Source organism: Mirounga leonina, unplaced genomic scaffold (genome assembly GCF_011800145.1).
Source record: "Mirounga leonina isolate KUSES-001 unplaced genomic scaffold, KU_Mleo_1.0 Mir_234, whole genome shotgun sequence".
NCBI classification, from domain to species: Eukaryota; Metazoa; Chordata; class Mammalia; order Carnivora; family Phocidae; genus Mirounga; species Mirounga leonina.
The window spans coordinates 454,742-475,046 of record NW_023270620.1 but is presented as its reverse complement, the minus strand read 5'-3'; the positions used below and the strand labels follow the sequence as shown (position 1 = coordinate 475,046).

The following is a 20,305-nucleotide window of genomic DNA, read 5'->3' as shown; positions in this document are numbered from 1 at the left end:
TATCTGATGGGATTGACTGTAGAGAAAATATCATAGGTAGGTTATCTCATTTAGTGAGAAGAACTTCTAGAAAGCCAACCAACTCAAGTAGCAGAGTAACTTTTAACTCAAGTAAGGGATAACTTTCTTAGGGAAGAAATTTTGACCAGAGTGAAGTACTTGGTTCAACAGTGAATAATATTTGGAGCAATAACAATACTGCAGAAGAAATCACTCTATTCCTGCAGGGAAGGTAAACTGGTGTTATTTTTCTTGAGAGCATTGTGAAGTACATATTAAAAGTCTTAAGTTTTTCTAAACTTTCACTCAACAATCCACTTTTAGGAATTGACCCAAAGGGGCGCCTGGGTGGCTCAGTCCATTAAACGTTGGACTCTTGATTTCTTCCGCTCAGATCATGATCTCAGGCTCCTTGAGATCAAGCCCCACATAGGGCTCCATGCTCAGCAGGAAGTCTGCTTGAAATTCTCTCTCCTTCTGCCTCTCTCTCTCTCTCTCTCAAAAAAAAAAAAAAAAAGGAACTTACTCAAAGAAAACAAAAGTGAATGTGCACAAAAATATAGTAAAATTAGTATAGTAATAGTAATAGTATAAGATTGAATTCAACCTAATTCAACTGGTTCCCTGTTTGAACAGGGAGTCAGTTAAATAAATATTGAAAGAGTTATGTAACTGGATACTATTAAGTTATGTAACTGGATACTATTTACTTGGGAAAATATTTATAATACACCTACTAAAAGAAGGTTTCAAAAACAACTTTTTGCTATGGTCTTATTTTTAAAGAAAAAAATGGAGAGCTAGAGAGACATCTGAAAAATTCTATCAGTAGTTATCTGGGCTAGTAGGTTTAAACCTGACCTTTATTTTTTTCTTTTTGTCTGTATTTGAAACATGAAAGCCTTTGCATAAATACAGCAACTCTGAGAGTTGCCACACACAGAAAGAACCAACTTACAGCTAATGTTTTAATGTTGTGATTAGAAAACAAAAACTTGTTTCAAAAAGAAAGAGAAAGAGAAAGACAAGGAGGGTAAGAAGATGGCGTGGTGGCAGGTTAATTTGTAATGATCAGAAAATGGTTCTTCTTAGCATAAGAGTAGAGCAACCTTCCAGGCTAAATTAATCTCTACTGTATCCCCTCATTCCGTAAACATTTTCAGGGCACTTACCATGTGCTACTCACTGTGATCAGCTCTTTTCCTATAAAAAGCAACTAACTATTCAGCAGATAAGACATGGAAACAACTGGAAGAGAATCACACACCAAAGCTTACTTTTCCATGTAGCTTGTAACCCACTCTAAATTTAGATATAAATGTGAAAAGACTTTCCCAGCTCTGTAAAATAGTAAACAAATGTAAGTCTGATTATGAATAATAGCACCCCAACAATGTCATATTCCAGTGTTTCAAGTATTAATAATGACAGTATAGGGTGTGAAACTTTAAGTTTTGCTGCTAATATTTATATTTCCTTTCTGCTTGTGGTCTAATAAAAAGTGTGATATGGTAAAGAGTAAAATGAAAAAGTTTTTTAAAAGGCAAAGAAACCAAATGGTTTCAATCTTAAAGTAAGTTTTATTTTGGGGCACCCAGGTGACTCAGTTGATTAAGCAGCCGGATCTTGATTTCGGCTCAGGTCATGATCTCAGGGTCCGGGGATCAAGCCCCGTGTAGGGCTCCGCACTCAGCAGGGAGTCTGCTTAAGGATTCTCTCTCTCTCTCCCTCTGCCCCTCCCTCCTACAAATAAATAAATAAATCTTTAAAAAAATAAGTTTTATTTTGTTTTTTAATGTGCTGGTATTTTCTACAACAATTGAAAACACTGATCTGGTAATATAAAGAGAATAATGGAACTTACATGGTTAAAACAATGGAAGTAATTGTGTTTGGAAAGCAGATGTCCCTTGCTTAGAAATATTTTCTAGATGTGAAACAGATAAATAAATCTCTAGTCCAGTTGCCTTGGAAAGTGAGGTGATGTGTGATGTAAGTAATTACAATATTAACAGAGCAGTATATTCCAAATGTAAAGTGAGAGCTAGAGTACTATGTCAAAGTAAAAATTAGCAAATGATATAAATGTCTAAAAGTGGGGGACAAAAATTTATATCAAACAAATTCTGCACATAACCTGTCTACTCTCTAAAGTAAAGCTATGTTGGAATAGACATAGAGAGTGTTCAGAGTAGAAGCCTGCCAGAGATGAAAAAACCCAGTTTGCAGAGGGTATTAACTTTAAATTTTCAATTTATATTAAGGAATAAAAGAGAAAGATAAAAACCAAACTGAATTTTCCAAATTCGAGTTCCTTTATATTTTTTTTCATGATTTCATCACATAGTATATTTATATGACTTCCTGTGCAAACAGCACAAAGAGAGTCGTGAATTTGTTATTTCCAAATTGCCCTGAAAACCAGAATTTACTAAGGCAGTATCCTCCATCATGTTACTTGGCTCAAACTGTATCAAGTTTGATCCATGAAAACTGACTGTACTGCCTTAGAAGGCTCTGTGTATTTAATTAGCACATTGGAGGAGATGCTTTTAGCTTAAATTCTGAAGCCTTCAGCAAAAAAGGCAACTCTAAGAGTTGGCGCACGCAGAAAGAGAATACTAATATATAACTCATTCAGCTAACTGCATGTTGTCTGTGACCTGCCCAGCAAGCTCTGTCCCTTCACAGTTAATATTAAAGACATTTTTATTGAGATAAAAGCTGGCAGAGACAGCCTCGGGATACATAAATTTCCTGCTGAGAGGCAGAACCTGTCCTTCCCAGATAACTGGTAAGTAGATTCTTTGGGGAATTCTAATTTGGTATTCTTTCCACCAACATTTCCCCAGCACTTCTTAGCACACAGTAGGAATTTTTCAAGTGATTGTTGCATTGAATCAAAGAGTTTATGCAGGGATAAAGTATTAAAAACAGACAGAACAAAAGATATATTATAGGTATCTGTTTAGGCATTCTGTGTAAGCGAGGCCTCAGAAAACGAAAAGTCTGTGTTTATCCCATGGGTGTTGTTTGCATGGAAGAGGCTTTTCTGAAATGTGCTTTATAGATTCTGGCTGAAAACACAAGTTTCAAAAAGTCCCATGTCTTAAATCTCTGTGAATTTATCCATCCAATAAAAAATTAATTTTATTTAATGTTATACATAAACACATAATTGAGATGCCACGTTCTTCTTTTGGAAAGAGAAAAGACTTAATTAGACTACTGTCCAGAAATCCAATATGACTTTAATGTTTGCTAGTTTGAATATCTATAATTTATGAAAAACTGACAAATTTGTTTCATGAACTTTGATATTGAAACTACTTAAAGCATGACTAAGAAATTAGTAAAATTTATGAGAAAAAATTATGATGATCTGTGATGTTCTGTGAGTCATTAAAAATACTCAACACTTCAAAATCAATTTCTCTTCTACCTGATGAAACAATCTGAATGGACAGAAAATAATTTATGTCTGTCTGAGAAAGATGGTACCACTAACTTCTCTGCAATGTGGACAGCAACTATGTCAGCTAGCCTTTTATTCTGCCTTTCCAAAATCGTTTAATTTAGGGTCAGGTAAGAAGGAAGTTAAAAACAAAGAGGCCAAAAGAATTGTAAAAATGCTGATGATATCATAAAAGAGATCACTCTAGCTTTCTCTTACCAAGTACATAGTCTGGCTCCAGCAAAAACATCTGCCTGTCACCCCATAAACGTCCCCGCACTTCTCTTCCCTTTATGAGCAAAAAACGGAGCTTTAAGGGACATTTAATAGCCAGCAGCTGTTTGGCTGCCAAATACTGCATCTGGAGGGGAGTATACTATTCATATGGAAAAAAAAAACCAACAACAACAACCAAAAACCCAGCAACTATTGCTTAATTTTCTTAAAGTACACCAATGTTTTCCATAAAAGCATTTGAGTACTCTGAATACAGGCAAAGACACAGAGCTCCTTAAGTGCGTCTAAAACCAGTACATTGTTCTCAGAAGGCAATGAATGACTGAGATTGTATTCAGTCGTGTTTACTACATAGTTTGAAAGAGTGCTATCATGAATAAGTTTAATGCCAGGTAAAAGAGGCACTTCATGAGAATTTAACATTCATTCATTTTAAATTCATGAGAATTTAACATAGAAGTAATCTTCTGAGATTACTTCTACTTGAGGTTATAATGAATCAGTAGTTTTCCTTGCTAGGTTATAATTTTTTGAACAGATAATTCGTTTAAAAAATACATTTCTTAAAATAAATGTTAAGACAGAGAAACACCTACCTTAGAAAGATTAAGATGAGGAGTTAACATTATAAGAGTACTTCAAAACAAAGAGGCTTTGAGATCCTGTTAAAGGGGGATATAAAAATTATAAAATACTGTATTTACTTTGATAATCCCAGGGAGGGATTCCTCTACTCTTTACTTTACTTTGCAAAGAAGCTTGGTATGACATCCATAATATCACTAGGTAGTACTTCAAGAGAGGGCAAATTTTACCCCTGCAGAACCTAAAATGGTTCAATTAGAAAGGAGTCCCGTCAGGAAAGCAAGAGGGAAAGATGATTCAGCACTCACTCTTCTGTCACTGCCCTGTTGCTTCTCATCTCCCTTTTTCCTTCTTTCTTTCTCACCTCCCCTGAGACAAAGACACAGCCTGTAGTATCTGCCTCATCCATTCACCCTTCTTCTGGACCTGGAGTCACAGACACCTTAAAAGGTTAACCTGAAAACTATCTCTGGAGCATTTCAAATTACTGTTAAAGACCTACCTCTCTCTTTCTCTCAGAAATACACATTTTTTTACTACTGTAGAAAAAAATACAGTAACTACTAAATTCTGCGTCATTTTCATCATTAGTAAATGGAGAGAATCTCAACATTATTGTGCATTGCAGGAGGAAGCAAGAGAGTAAGACCCAGGAACCCACGGAGTCCTTATAATTCTCCACATGAAGACAATGGTGTGTGTGTGCGGGGGGCGGGGGTGGTGAGATTAATCCCTACCTCTTCAGAGTGGGTACACTGAAGAAAAGCTAAGGATATACAAATCTTCAAAACACAGAAACTGTGGATTTGACTGCCTTCTTTCCTTTCTCTTTTCCCTCCTTCCTTCTTTCCTTTTTCATTTTTCTTCTTTCTCTTTTATTTTTTTTAACTTTTAAAAAAATTTTATTATGTTAATCACCATACATTACATCATTAATTTTTGATGTAGTGTTCCATGATTCATTGTTTGTGTATAACACCCAGTGCTCCATTCAATACATGCCCTCTTTAATACCCATCACCAGGCTAACCCATCCCCCCGCCCCCCTCCCCTCTAAAATCCTCAGTTTGTTTCTCAGAGTCCATAGTCTCTCATGGATCGTCTCCCCCTCCAATTTCCCCCCCTTCATTTTCCCCTTCCTACTATCTTCTTTTTTAACATATAATGTATTATTTGTCTGGAAAACAGTATGGAGGTTCCTCAAAAAGTTGAAAATAGAGCTACCATATGACCCAGCAATTGCACTACTGGGTATTTACCCCAAAGATACATATGTAGTGATCTGAAGGGGTACATGCACCCCGATGTTTATAGCAGCAATGTCCACAATAGCCAAACTATGGAAAGAGCCAAGATGTCCATCGACAGATGAATGGATAAAGAAGAAGTGGTATATATATATATATATATATATATATATATATATATATATATATCTCAATGGAATATTATGCAGCCATCAAAAGGAATGAAATCTTGCCATTTGCAACGACATGGATGGAACTGGAGGGTATTTTTTATTGTTATGTTAATCACCATACATTACATCATTAGTTTTTGATGTAGTGTTCCATGATTCATTGTTTGTGCATAACACCCAGTGCTCCATGCAGAACATGCCCTCTTTAATACCCATCACCAGGCTAACCCATCCTCCCACCCCCCTCCCCTCTAGAACCCTCAGTTTGTTTTTCAGAACCCATCGTCTCTCATGGTTCATCTCCCCCTCTGATTTCCCCCCCTCCAGAGCCAAGATGTCCATCGACAGATGACTGGATAAAGAAGATGTGGTATATATATACAATGGAATATTATGCAGCCATCAAAAGGAATGGGATCTTGCCATTTGCAATGACGTGGATGGAACTGGAGGGTGTTATGCTGAGCGAAATAAGTCAATCAGATAAAGACATGTATCATATGATCTCACTGATACGAGGAATTCTTAATCTCAGGAAACAAACTGAGGGTTGCTGGAGTGGAGGATGGGGTGAGAGGGATGGGGTGGCTGGGTGATAGACACTGGGGAGGGTATGTGCTATGGTGAGCGCTGTGAATTGTGCAAGACTGTTGAATCACAGATCTGTACCTCTTCTTTCTCTTTTAAACTGGTAAAATTTGGCAAACATGGACCTCTGCTATTGAAGAAGAGGGTATCATCTTTCCTAGAAATCGTTCAATACTGTAGGTTGTATTCTGTGCTTCTGTGATATCTTTAGTATCTTAAAGGTTGTCAATATAATCGGTTAATCCCCAGAGTACTCCTGTGATGTAAATTTTGTATTTTGCTTACATTTTATGAAACTGTATATGAAATAGATCAATGCTTATTGTAAGCCCACTGTTAAAGTGGATTATACTGTTGTATGCTGAGTTCTTTCTCTTGAGATAGATTATATTTTATCAAGGAGACAAGACTTACACACACAGCACAGTTATAGAATAACAAAGAGTAGTACAAAATAAAATGTTAAATTTATACAGTTAAAGACTAACATGCTTGTTATAGATACTGATTGAGAGGAATGGGAGAAATTGACATTTCTATATTTATTCAAGCTTCTAATCCTCCTCCTTGCCAATTTTAAACACTGTTGCCAGATTAGCCTATTGTCAATCCCCTGCTCAAAATTCCCTCCCCTCATGTGCAGTCATGATTCTCCTAATGGAAGTATGAGGACCCCTTTTCTTGAATAGGTTTTCACAGACCAAGAACCCTGAACATATGTCTCCAGACCTACAGGTTATAAGAACACTAGTTTGAGAAACACCGACTTATGCACCTGAGTCTTACTATGTCTTAACTTTCACTTGAAAGAAGTTTTGTCTTGATAGAGAAACACTGCTCTACAGAGTAAGTTGCTGCCTATTTAGTCTCTCACTCAAGATGTGTTTTGTATTACATGCCAGATGTGGAAGCCAGAATGAACTGCTTACTGGTCCCTACACAAGTCCTCAAATTTCCTATGAGGACATATTTGTACACATTCTGCCTTCAGCCTGGAACTCTTTCTTTCTCTTTTTTCTTTTTTTTTTTTTTTTAAAGATTTTATTTATTTATTTGAGAGAGAGAGAGAATGAGAGAGAGCACATGAGAGGGGGGAGGGTCAGAGGGAGAAGCAGACTTCCTGCCAAGCAGGGAGCCCAATGCGGGACTAGATCCAGGGACTCCAGGATCATGACCTAAGCCGAAGGCAGTCACTTAACCAACTGAGCCACCCAGGCGCCCCTTCTCTTTTTCATCTTTTCTCCCATCTTCTTTTTGCCAGAAGTGAGGCCAAACAACTCCTTCTTCTGGAATCTCTTTATGGCCACAACTAGGATTCTCAGCTTCCTCGAATTTCTCAGAGCAATGTATACGTGCCTTATTTACGAGGCAAACGCTGAATGTATATTATACTGAGGTATGGGTCTGGCTATTTACTTCTGAACAGCAAGCAGTGAGAGGATAGGATCTGTATCTGACTCACCTTCTGCAAGTAGCTAGCAAAATATCTTGCATCTAAAAGGTGCCAAATAAAAAGTCAAAGAAATAACTGTGTGGGTCAGCGAATAGAATGCTTGAGAAAAGCCATAAAGCATTGACAGAATGTAGAAAGTGACTGAAGATGGGATTTTTTTGATAAAGGACTTAGTAAATTTCTCACCCTATCTTCAACTAAGGATTTAATAACTCAGGAGAGAAGATACCGCTACCACTTCACCTTATTAATGAAATAGAGTTGTTTTCTAGGAGATAATATCTGCTATTCAAGAGAAATTATCTTAAGGTCCAAACTTGCCAAGGGAAATTTACCAAATACCTAAAAAAAGCAAATAAAAACCTCCATGACCTACCATAATTCTTGCCCCTGAGATAGCAATGAAAGAAAATATATTCAAATAGTCCACACTGTTATCCACTCTCTTTCTCTTACCTACTCTATATGGCTCGATCCAGAGAGGTTCTCATCTACTCTTAATAGACTCATCATCTTTGTCTGACAGCAGAAGTGTTTGAGTTAAAACATTATTATTAGAGGCATATATCCTCTAAATAAAATGTCATTATTACCTTTCAGAATCCTCTGGCTGATTGGTGTACATTACCAGTTTCTCTTCGTGTTTCTCATTTTTGTTTATGCGTCGTCCACATGGAATCTAAAAGAAAAAAAATATGAAGGACGTGAGGCTTGGATGGGTCTCAAGGGAAGATAACCATGTCAGTGACTGGAGGAGAAAACCACCTGTTAAATACATCTTTCATCAAAAGCCATGTTTTTATTCTCATGTGTTGTTTTTCAGCACTGCCAGTTATGAGAAAACAGACCACAAAGTCACTTCTGCCTAGTTTCAACCAAAGGTAAAACACTGGGTATAAACATAAAGACTCAGTCTTTCAGTTATAGAAGAGTCTCATGACAGGGAGAAATTGTCCAGGAGCAAGTAAAAGAGAGCTGGACATTTCAACGGACGAGTCAGAAACTGTTAGCGTTGTCAGACTGACGTGTTTGTAGTTCAATTAACCACAGTCCAGGAATGAGTTTTCCAGGAGTCCTAATGACCCCAGGACACGAAGAACTTTCTTCTCCGAGCACCATTCATTCCAGCTTTTTCTCCAATGAAAGCTGATAATCATTTCTATGATTTTCAGATAATAAGGGAACTGGTGACGTGACCATTAAAAGAGAAGAAGGAAGTAAAAAGAAAACTGTATGTAAGACAGAGAATTTTTTTATTTCCCATGTTTTTTTCTATTACTTGCAACTTAAGCACCCAACTTTGGTCAAACATTACATAGACATCATTGTACCTCATGGGGCTTATAGTAGCTCCTTGAGATTGAAGCATTTGAAGACCCAGGTATGTTTAAAAGCCAATTCCTGCAGGCACTTAACACATTTTAAATGCATCTGGAAACCACTGATTGCTGTGATCCTATTAGAAAATTTAGGCAGTTCAGGTCTGTGGGAAACATGAAGCCAGCTTGTCTGAGTTTTATGAGTTTCTATTTAATTGTAACAATAAGCAAAAAAAAAAAAAAAAGGTTGTTTGTTAAAATGATCTTAGAAGGATTTGTTTCGGCTATTGGCAAGCTGTCTGTACATAGTGTGGGAGGGTGGCTTTTTTATTTTGTTTTGTTTCCAGGTCCTAACAGCTGTTTAAAAGTCATCTGTTACCTCCATGGTAGCCGGTCACTGGACGAAAGCAGATGCCTTTCAGGCCTGTTGTAGGAACTGGACCACCAACTAGTACAGCTGTCTTTTAACGCTGCAACATTGCAAAAGTGCCCTGTTTCTTTATATGGCACTCTGGAAACATTACACAATTCTGCAAATGCATCGAGGGGGCAGGCAAACAAGGTTCTACCTGACAAACAGTGACTTGCTGTAAGTGCCTATGCCCTAATTTGTGGAAGATTTTTTTTAATGTATTTAATTGATTAATTAAAATAAATTTGTAGAAAAGTTCTTAAAAATGTCTTCAACGCCTTCATTATTCATAAAATTACTTTTTAAAATGTGGTGATTTCAAAAAAGTCCTGGAGTGTCAGAGAATCATGGGATTCAAAACCATGGAGAATACTCTGAGACTTATGGCACCATCATCTTATAAGAGAAAAAAACAGAAGCTGGAAGAGGACAAATGATTTGGCTAAGTAATGGCTGATCTAGGATTAGATGTCAAGCCATTTGAACTCATAGTCCATGATTTTCTGCTGTTGTTTTATATTCAAGCATTATACGGACAAGATTTCAAGTTTGAAATAAGGGAAGATCTCATTTTAATACTAAAATATTTTAAGAGTAACATACAAAAATTTTACATTATGAATGAAAACTCATAAAAGTATATTTCGTTCTTTTTTTGAGAGAGAGAGAGAGAGAGTATGTGTGCTTGAGCAGGGGGAGGGGCAGAGGGAGAAGGAGAGAGAGAGAATCTCAAGCAGGCTCCATGCTCATCACAGAGCCCAACTCAGGGCTCGATTTCAGGACCTTGAGATCATGACCTGAGCCGAAATCATTAGCTGGACGCTTAACTGAGTGAGCCACCCAGGTGCCCCCTAAAACTCATAAAAGTATATTTCTTAGGTAAGGACATTGTATTAATTGAACTAAGTCTGGTGGTAAAAACCTCAAAACAGCATGCAGAGAGGGAAATTTCCAGACTTGGAATTTTATAGTTTAGGATTCACAGAGAAAACCTCGGAGGCATTGGAAACACACAAGACTGCTATTATCTGAAGGGTATTAGTTTACTGAACATTGTATTTCCTTTCTAAATAGCCTTTTCATATGCTGAGATTTTACACTTGTTATTATTTTATACAGAAGTCAAAATATCAAGTAGTGATAATCAGAAAAGCCCAGGTGTATTATAACTTCCAATGGTTCATCCATTTCCATTGATAGAGAGATTTTTCCAATAGAACAGTGACAAAGAAGACAATCAGTAAAGGACCCTTGGTAGTTAAAGGACTTTCTCTTTCAAGTGGAAGCAAATAAAATCAAGCCAACCCTGAGGACATGGGGCCCTTCTTAATACCAGTGCCTCATTTGTTTTAGTCATAAAGAAAGTGAACAACTTCAGAAGTCTCGTAAGACTTAGCAAATATTCGTTTGCCTCTGACCTTTATCTCCACTAATTACAAGTCAGGGTGACATGAAACCGTAAGATAAGGAATTCTCCTGAAGTTCTCTCTTCAATAGTTCTTCACTGAGCAAAAGCACAAAATCAGTCTAAAAAGGAGGGAATGGATTTCCAAAATTTTCATTGGCTGGTGTGGAGACATGAAAACGGGCAGGAGTAAAGCCCCTACAACAAGCCAGCAGACACTGTAGTCAGAACTGCCAATTCCAGCAGCAACCACAGTTACCTTGGATTAGGGTTCACTAATGTCTTATCAAATGCGTAATTCAAACATCTTTACCTTGCTAGCCACTTTAGGTATTTGAAACAGATTCTAAATGGGACAACCAAGTTAGATACAGAACATGGTGGATTTTCATTATAGCAAATTGTATCAGAATACCAAACAGAAGAAAGATCAGGAAAGATAGGGTACCTCACCCCTCTTAACCTTAAGATTTAGGATTTAAATCTTAACCGAAAGATTTGCAATTAAAGACTGTAGAAGTTAGAGTACCTGATTGGCTGACAGCATCCCTCTAAGCTAAAAGCAAACACATTTCTGTTACCATCATTTGGTTATGTTCTTCTTCCTCTTCCTCTCCCCCCTCCTTTCCTCCTCTTTTTAAGGAGGGATTTTTTATTTATTTATTTATTTTCTGCTCAAGAAGCAGCTGTTGCTTTCTGTTTAACTTAACCAAAAGACGTCCTGGATTCTTGGATGGATTTCAGTAAATCAGTGAAGATCATAAGCTGTTTGATTGTTTAAGCAGAAGTTTACACAATCCACAGTTCCAAAATAACCCAACTTTAAAGGATAAACTTACTTTTGGAAGTAAACCAAGTTTTATGAGCTTTTTACCATTTGTGGTGACAGTTTTTAATACACTTGGATTTCTAAAGTCAGATTCAAGGACTAGGATGTGAGTATTACCAGTCATAGTCAACTCTGCAAAAATAGGTTTTACAGACCTTGAAAATGTCATGTTAAAAATTACCAAAGAATTCTTCCAGCATCATGTAAGTTTTCGTGTTGGTCAAGCCTATGCTACAGCATTGGAATGTATCAAAACATACGTGGGATCGAAGGCATGAGACATCTACTTAAGAGAAAGAACTTGAAGCTGACAAGGAATTTTTATCTAGATAAAGTGCTCTTTCGGGCGCCTGGGTGGCTCAGTCATTAAGCGTCTGCCTTCGGCTCAGGTCATGATCCCAGGGTCCTGGGATCGAGTCCCACATCGGGCTCCCTGCTCTGCGGGGAGCCTGCTTCTCCCTCTCCCACTCCCCCTGCTTGTGTTCCCTCTCTCGCACTGTCTCTCTCTGTCAAAAAAATAAATAAAATCTTTAAAAGACAACAAAAAAAAGTGCTCTTTCCTTTGGGACATATTATTTAGAACTTACAGTTCTCACCTAGAAACTCTGTTTCATTCCAGTATCCACATGTTCAAAATCGAATGTGAACCAGATTCAGTACATTAAGGACGGAATGTTCTAGGTAAGTATTAAACCATCATGCAAATTACTATTCTTATATCTATATATATGATAAAAAATAAATATTTTATAAGTCAGTATGCTTCCATACATACTTACATATAAAGGCAATTTTATTGATTTTTTTAGAAGTGATATTTTGGTGTCTAATACATAAAAAAGCTTTCTTATCATTCACATAAGAGACCTACAGATAGTGAGTTGATCAAAAAACTAGTTAAAGCTGGGACTCATGAAGAATCATATATTAATACCATATTAATTTATCCTAATTTAAAATATCCCAGTGCACATCAAATGGCAAGCTCTCTTTTCCAAGTAGGAGTCTACTGATGATATTCCACATGGGTTTTCTGGCCCACGACGAATCCTCTGTTAATTCTAGCTGTAGTTTCTTTACAAGGGCATTCAAATTTTAAGACATTTACGAAGCTATCTGAAAACAATGCTTTTCAATCTTTATAGTATTTGTCCAGTCTTTTATATTTGCTTCACCCACATCCAATGTAAATTTGGCAACTCACCTTTATTGGATGTTTCCAAGGTACTCAAATTAACTTGCTTAGAAACAGCAATTCTTTTATCTTTTTTGTGCTCATGTGTCATCAGCTTATATAAATTGTATTTCAAGTGGGTAATTGGAAGAAAAATAAGATTGTCATAAATACTTGGGGAGAATAAACAAGGCTGACTCTCAGTGTAACGTTCCACTCAACTTTGGAGGCAGAAATAAGTGAATGTCCTCAGCCGCAAGCATTCCGAGTGCCCTGAGTGCCAGTCTGTATGTTTTACAGAGAGAATGGTCAGCATGGCTAATCCATGCCAAGTTGGTTAGGTGGAGGTTAGAAAAAGAGCAATAGTTTCAGTCAGGAGTGGGAAAATCCTACAGGATCAGGAAGCTAGCATACATTGGTGGCACTCCGCAGTAGGACCTGTGAAGAACCAGTTAATGAATGTCCTGCCTAAAGGCTTTAAAGTTCCTTTTTTTTTTTTTTTTCAAAAAAGAAAAGTGAACAAGCAAAACACAATCCTCTCTAAAAAAAAATTTCTATTTACTTTCAGCAATTACTGAGTGTATTTTTCAGAACATTTTGTTACTTCCAAAGCATGAGCTTATTTGATGCCAATATGCAGATAATAATGCATAACAGTTTTGAGTTCCTTGTTATTATTATTTAGAAAGAAATATGAAAAAAAAAAAGCACACCACATTAGACACATTTTTTTTTCTGGCCCCAACTCCTAAATTACCTAGATCTGAAATCTTAAGGATAGCTTTCAGTCCTCTTCTGCAGGATCAAGGCCTGGTGGGATTATCTCTAATACTCTTTGAATTCTAAAGTTGCATGACTGTCACTGGCAAATACTTGTCGTCAGCACGGGATGGTGAGCAGGATCACTACTGGATTAATGCTTAGGGCAGAAGTGTGACGTGGGTGCTGTGGCCTCCACGTTTGGCTCTCCTTGTTCAAGTAGAATGAAGTGGCTCATACAAAACTCAAGAACGAATTGGGGAGCTAAAGGGCCAAAGAAAGCTTTCTTTATGTTTCATGTTCTATTACAGTGACTGGTAAGAAATAACGTCAAGCATTTTATAGTTTTTTTTCCAATGCTTGCAAGCCACTGGCAATGCCGTTCCTTCTTACTAGGACCACTGGAGTAGCCTCCTAACTGGCCTGCCTCCTTCCTTCGGCTCCCTTCAATCTGCCGTCCACATTGTAAGCATAGGTGGTTGTTGTTGTTGTTGTTGTTTTCAAAACATACATCTGACCTTGTCATCTCCCCTCTCTCCACCCCCACAATAAAAACACCTTCATGGTTTTCCATTAGAGTGACCAAAGTCCTTGTCATAGCTACAGGGCTCTGCATGTCTTAGATGGGGTACTTACTGGATATAGGTGGTGATTGTTCTTGGTTGTGTGGGAACACTTCTGGTATTGCAAGAGGCTTAACCCCACAGCCCCCCCAATTATTATGATAGCCCAAATGCTCCCTTGTCCCCCATTGACCCACTGACCTTCCAGCCTCCTCTCTATCACCCATAAAATAATTTTGTCACTTTCTGGAAGGTGCCATGCTCCCTTCTGCTATAATCGTTGAAGCAGTTGTTCCTTCTTAGATTGATCTTCTCCTTAAAGTAAATCTTTCCTGACTTCCCATATTATACAAATTCCTTTAATATGCACTCTTAGAACTGTATACACCTTCCTCTTGGGGCATTTATCATAATTGTAATTTCCCTATTTTGGCGTGTGAAGGATTATTTGCTTAAGGCCATTCTTCTCCCCTAGACTGTAAATTCTGTGATTTTACACCTGTTCTGTTCACAACTGAATCTCTAGCACCAAGTACAGTGCCTGTAATATATATGCTAAATGTTCCACATTCGATGAATGAATTGAAAACTGTTAATTATGCCAGCAGTTAGTTGTACATGGAACTGTAACTTTTTTAAAGATTTATTTGTTTTAGAGAGAGAGAGAAAGAGAGAGCAGGGAGGAGGGGCAGAGGGAGAGTAAGAATCCTATGCAGGCTCCACACTCACTGTGGATGGAGCCCGATGTGGTGCTCGATCTCACAACCCTGTGATCATGACCTGAGCTGAAACCAAGTGTCAGACGCTCAACCGACTGAGCCATCCAGGCACCCTAAGAACTGTAACATTTTTCAAACAAAATCTTGAATATGTTTTCCTAATAATACCTCAGCTTTGTCTAAATTACTCCTTATACCAGTTTCTATGTTCAAGAAACTTTAGCCCCATAGATCCCTATCAAAGTCATTATTTTAAAAAGAAAAAAAAAAAAAAAAAAGGAATCCACTTACCCTAGAAACAGGAACTATAAAATATTCAGGTGATTATAAAACCAACCTAAATTTAAAAGCACAAAGCTAAGATTCAATTAAAATACTTCAGATAATTTCTATTCAAAATTAGGAAAATGCTCAAGGTTTTTAAGAATATGATGTCATAAAAATCAAGCGTATGTTCTAGGTTTTCATTCATTTATATCCTCTAGCAAGTAAGATTCCTATATCTAACAGATACTTAAGGCCCTTTGATTGCAGTGTGGAAGAAATTGGAGGAGAGGAAAATTACACACCACTCTCATTTACAGTAATGGCTTGAGGGAAATTAAGAATAAGAAAGATTTTTGGCTACACATCGTTTGGCTAAACCCAAAGAAAGAAATACCCAAAAGAACTGCCGTTTTTTTGTTTTTTGTTTTTTTTTTTCCATTTCATGTTTCTGAGAAAGGTGTCAAATCAGGGGACTTTTATCATCGATTTCCTTCTAAGAAGTCTTTTTGTTTTATAGCAATAAAATAAAATTCTTTGCCATCACAGATTCTCTATTACTCAATCTTATCAGGCCACCTGCACTACTTCTATATGGAAAACTGACATCTGGAAACTGAAACTGGAAAAGTTCCTGAACAAGGAGTCGGGAGACCAAGATTCTGTCACGAGGGCGTCACTAAACATGCTGGTTCCTGGATAAAGTGTTTATCACTATTTCTGAAATGAGCAAAGATTGGACATTATAATGGCTAAGAGCCCTTCCAATGCATAGGTTCTATGGAATTGGTCATCCTAGGATTATATACATTACAATATCACTCATGCTGCATGTATCTTAGAGATTCACCAAAATACAACCAAAGGCCAGTGCTTACGCTATAGAGAGGATTTTGTTTTCCTTATGATAGTCCCTCATTCTGTAGCAAGACAAGCCTATGCTTACTCTAAGTCTTTATCCAGCTTAGTTTTGGGAACTATTCTGGGAATGTGGATTTCTACTGAAGTCCCCTAAATGATGAATTCACCTTTCTTAACACATGTATTATAAAAAGGATTGGATTAAGAGTCAAACAAGCTTTGTGACTTCCGGCAAATTATTTGAGCTCTCCGAGCCCCAGTATCCTCATCTGTGAAGTAAGATAATACTTCCCGTCTTCAAAGGGAAGAACGTAAAGATTAAACAAGAAGTTGGATTTGAAAGCCTTTCCACTTCACCTGCAGTACAAGCACATTTGCCTAGAGTTGTCTATTCAGTACTATTGGAGTTGCCTATTTAGTACTATAGTAATGATCAGTTGGACTACTCAGTACACCCTAAATAAATATGGTGGAATTTAAATCTTGTTTAATATCTAAAACTCACTGAAAGCCTACAGAGAAAATGATTTTTATGGAACATGAATGCTAGCATATATGTTATTATTTGTGAATGTTGATTGTTCTGCTGATAATCATGAAAATGTGAGATTAAGGATGTGTTGTTTGTTTTAAGAAAATATGGTTCAGGTGAATGTATTCTGACCAACACCAAATTTTTAACAATAGAAGCCATATCGGAGACAATACTTTCAAAATATTATTATTGTTATTATTATTAAAAGCAAGCAATTGTAAGATAAAAGGGATTAAGAGTACACTTATAGTGATGAGAGCTGAGTAATGTATAGAAATGTTGAATCATTATATTGTACACCTGCTAGTATAACACTGTTAATTAAAAAAATAAAATATAAAAAAAATCAGGCAATTGCAATAAGTCTAAATACCCGTGACCACAAAGAAATAACCTTGTAATTTTAACAGGTAATTATCTCCAGATTAACAAATATATGTAAAGAACTATTCTATCTCAAGATACTCGAACAAAAATAAGTGGAAGACTTTAATTATAATAGGAATTAATTAATAATGACTGAACTCAGCTCTGGGACTTTAATAAATGCTTTCTGTTGGTAATGAAAAGTTGAGATGAGACTTGACCCCTGGACCCTGGAGTTCAGCTACAGTATCTGTGCTTTGGTTTTTACCTGTGAAATTTAAGATCCTCTCAGACTAACTATATAGTCTTCACCTTAGTCTTATCTTAATGTTTATGTTTTTTGATATTTCTTTCTTATTTTTAGACGAGCAGCAGAACAATCTCTAAATAGAAAGTCATCTTATTTTTTGACACATATTTAGGTAGGATGAAATCTGTCTAAATTAAACACCTTAAAGTTGAAAATCTTCCCACTCATTTTTTCGATTATAACTCAAATTTGATAGTTTTCATACTGTTCTGATATTTTATGTTCCTCTCTACAAGAAAAACTCAAAAGGGAAGCACACACATTTTTCTTTTGTTTAGGCTGATCACTTTTTTTGGCTTAATTTAGCATCCCCAGCTGTTTTGCCTTTTGTAATTCAAAAAAATCAGAAGACTTTTGAACACCTTCTTCTAGGAAAAAGTTTGTGAAAATTGATGATGTATTCTGTAAGTTGAAGGAGAAAAAGTGAATATGGCGATCTATTGAAGAATATACTGATATAACCTGTAAGCATACAATCTGTTTTAGAGTCACCAAAACATAACCTATTCTATTTATCAATATTTATTCATATCAAGAAGAAACATTTCACCATATTTGTAATTTACGATGTAATTTAAAATTGCTAAAGGGATAAATTACCTTCAAATGTATTTTATGAATTATGCTGTTTAATATGCTTCTTCTTGCAGAATTCATACAAAAGCATAGAATAAATAACTCTGATTACTTACCACAATAACCTATTAACTGCGTACTAACTGCCCCACTGTGACTATTTCTCTGTCATCCAAGGTTTTTTACTTTCTTAGATCAATCAAAGGACCCGTTTGTTGAAACTGTGCTTTGTGGTCACTAGAATAATTTTCACCCATATGTTGTTCTAATTTTAAAACTGTGGGGATATTTAGTCTTGGCAGTGTTTTCAAATAAATGTAATTTTTTACTTATGCTCTGTGCAATTTCCGTAGAAAGACATTTTTAATTTTTGCCTCTTTCTTAAAGACTTGAGGACATATGTGTTTAAAGTACTTTTCTTTTATTCTAAGTCCTTCATCCTTCATGAAAACAATATTTGAAAGGTCCAAACGGTCCCAACTCTAAACAGATGGGAGAACAGCGGACTCACAGGTTTTCCTCTGAGGGATCCTCATTATCTAATCTGAATGAGGATACAAAGTTTAGAAAATGATAGTTAAAGCGCTAAAAAATAAAGCATTAAAGAGCACTTTTAAAAAGTTAATTAAAATGAGGCCTAACGTTTTATCCTCAGCAGGAAGTATTCAACTGACGGAGAACTTAGTAAGCATCTTTGCTCTCCTCCCCACCCTGACCCCCACTGACCTAATAAAGAGACCTAACCCCAGTGGAGTCCAATGGTCAGGGGCCAGGGACCTTGACTGACTAGGCATAGGGATGCCTGTCTCTCCTATGTAATTCCTATATTATTCCTTTGGCGCCTATGTGCTTCAGATCCCTTTAACTGGAGGAATTGAGCTTAATATTCAATTTCCCATGTTCAGAAGCTATGGTTTCTTCCTCATTCCTGTGTCATTTACCTCATTTAAATTGGGAAATGGTACAGTGGCCACAAATTTCATTGGAAAAGTTGTAGTGGAAACCAATAATATACTAATTAAAATGTAGACTTAGTGGAGAGAGAGAATAGAAGCAAGCGGAGAGGGAAACAGACAGGGAGAGAGAGAGAGAGAGAGACAAGGAGTGAAAAGGAAAGGGGAAAATGAGAAGATATGTTTCCCCTTATTTTCTGGACTTTAAAAAAAATTACAATTATGATTTTTTAAAAATTGCCTAAAAAAACTGAGGCGAGCATATCTGAAATTAGTGAGTTCACACTGACCCATCCTACAAATACTTGCTTCTCACACACAGCGTTAAGGCCCTGTGCAAGCCCTTATGCTACCAGGGATAGGCTTGTGGATGCTCTGCTGTTTAAAAGAGGGCTTTTGGAGTTTCTGCAACAGAGCATGACCTGTGATTCCTAAGAATGAAGTCCCTTAGCATTTTACAACAAGAAATGTTGTGGCCAAGCCAGAAACTTAATGTTACTAGGTTAATGAAACATTGTCCCTATGCTCACAGGCATTTAGTCTACCTTTGTCCGCCCCTGACTTATAAAATGAACTTTCCTTGGATGTCAGTTTGATTGCTTACACTTAAAGTACGCCCAAGGAGGTTAATTTTTCTATTTCCTTGGAAACATTTGGCTATTTGAATAAAATAGTCCAGTGACTTTATATTTAGAAATACACTTTTTAAGATCTTTTTATGCCTCCTATCAACATGATTGCATGGTACCATGAAGAATTTGGTGACTCACGCTGCCTGATGCCCTGCACTGATTATTCCTCCGTCAAGATTGTTAACCCCCGTAACAGACTGAAAGGACAAAGCATAGTTAAATTATTTATATAAGCACTTAAATTTAGTTATTCTTTACAGAATTGCTAGAAATAATAAAGTAAATAGGCTAACATTCATAGAGTTCAATGTGTCATTTCAAAAACTTTGTTCTGTGATGTGGACAAAGGGGCTAACTGGTAAAAGCTATGAATATTTTAAAGGAGAACATCACACATTATTACATTTCAGAAGTTCCATCTTACTTCCCACCTGGAATACATGAAACCATATCTTAATTGCCATTACCAAACTTATCATCAATCACACATGCCATTTTAATATGAAAACTTCAGGCATTTAAAAAAGAAATACAGCAAACTCTGGTAAGCAAGCGAAATGAAAGTAAAGGCACACGGCGTTATGTTACTCACCATGTTCTCTACTGAAAGTCCCTCTCAGATCTAGGTAAGCATACTACAAGGTCTAACAGAGATGTGGAGAGGTTGTCTTTATGACTCTTTGAATCAAACAGTAACTAAGTGGTTTAAGTAGAAACATATATTTTGAAAGGTTAATCCACCCATACACAGGGAAACCCCTTTTTTAAGAAAGTCACTCTGCTGCCAAGATGCTATTAATATTCACCTCTCCGATACAAATACAACCACCAGATAAAAGATTCATAACCTATGTGAAAATACCACAGAGGATTCCCTCTTAGTCTCTATGT

General features: G+C 36.7%; 1 protein-coding gene across 1 annotated transcript in view; it reads right to left on the bottom strand.

Annotated features, from left to right (window-relative positions):
* TNIP3 (TNFAIP3 interacting protein 3) overlaps positions 1-20,069 on the bottom strand; it is a 100,579-nt gene extending 80,510 nt beyond the window's left edge. The window contains exons 1-2 of the mRNA XM_035029308.1: positions 20,007-20,069; positions 8,331-8,416 (exon numbers count right to left, since the gene is read on the bottom strand). Coding sequence (XP_034885199.1) covers positions 8,331-8,416; positions 20,007-20,009 — 89 coding nt within the window. The 5' untranslated portion in view covers positions 20,010-20,069. The remainder of the gene's footprint in view (positions 1-8,330; positions 8,417-20,006) is intronic.
* Positions 20,070-20,305: the final 236 nt, after the last annotated feature.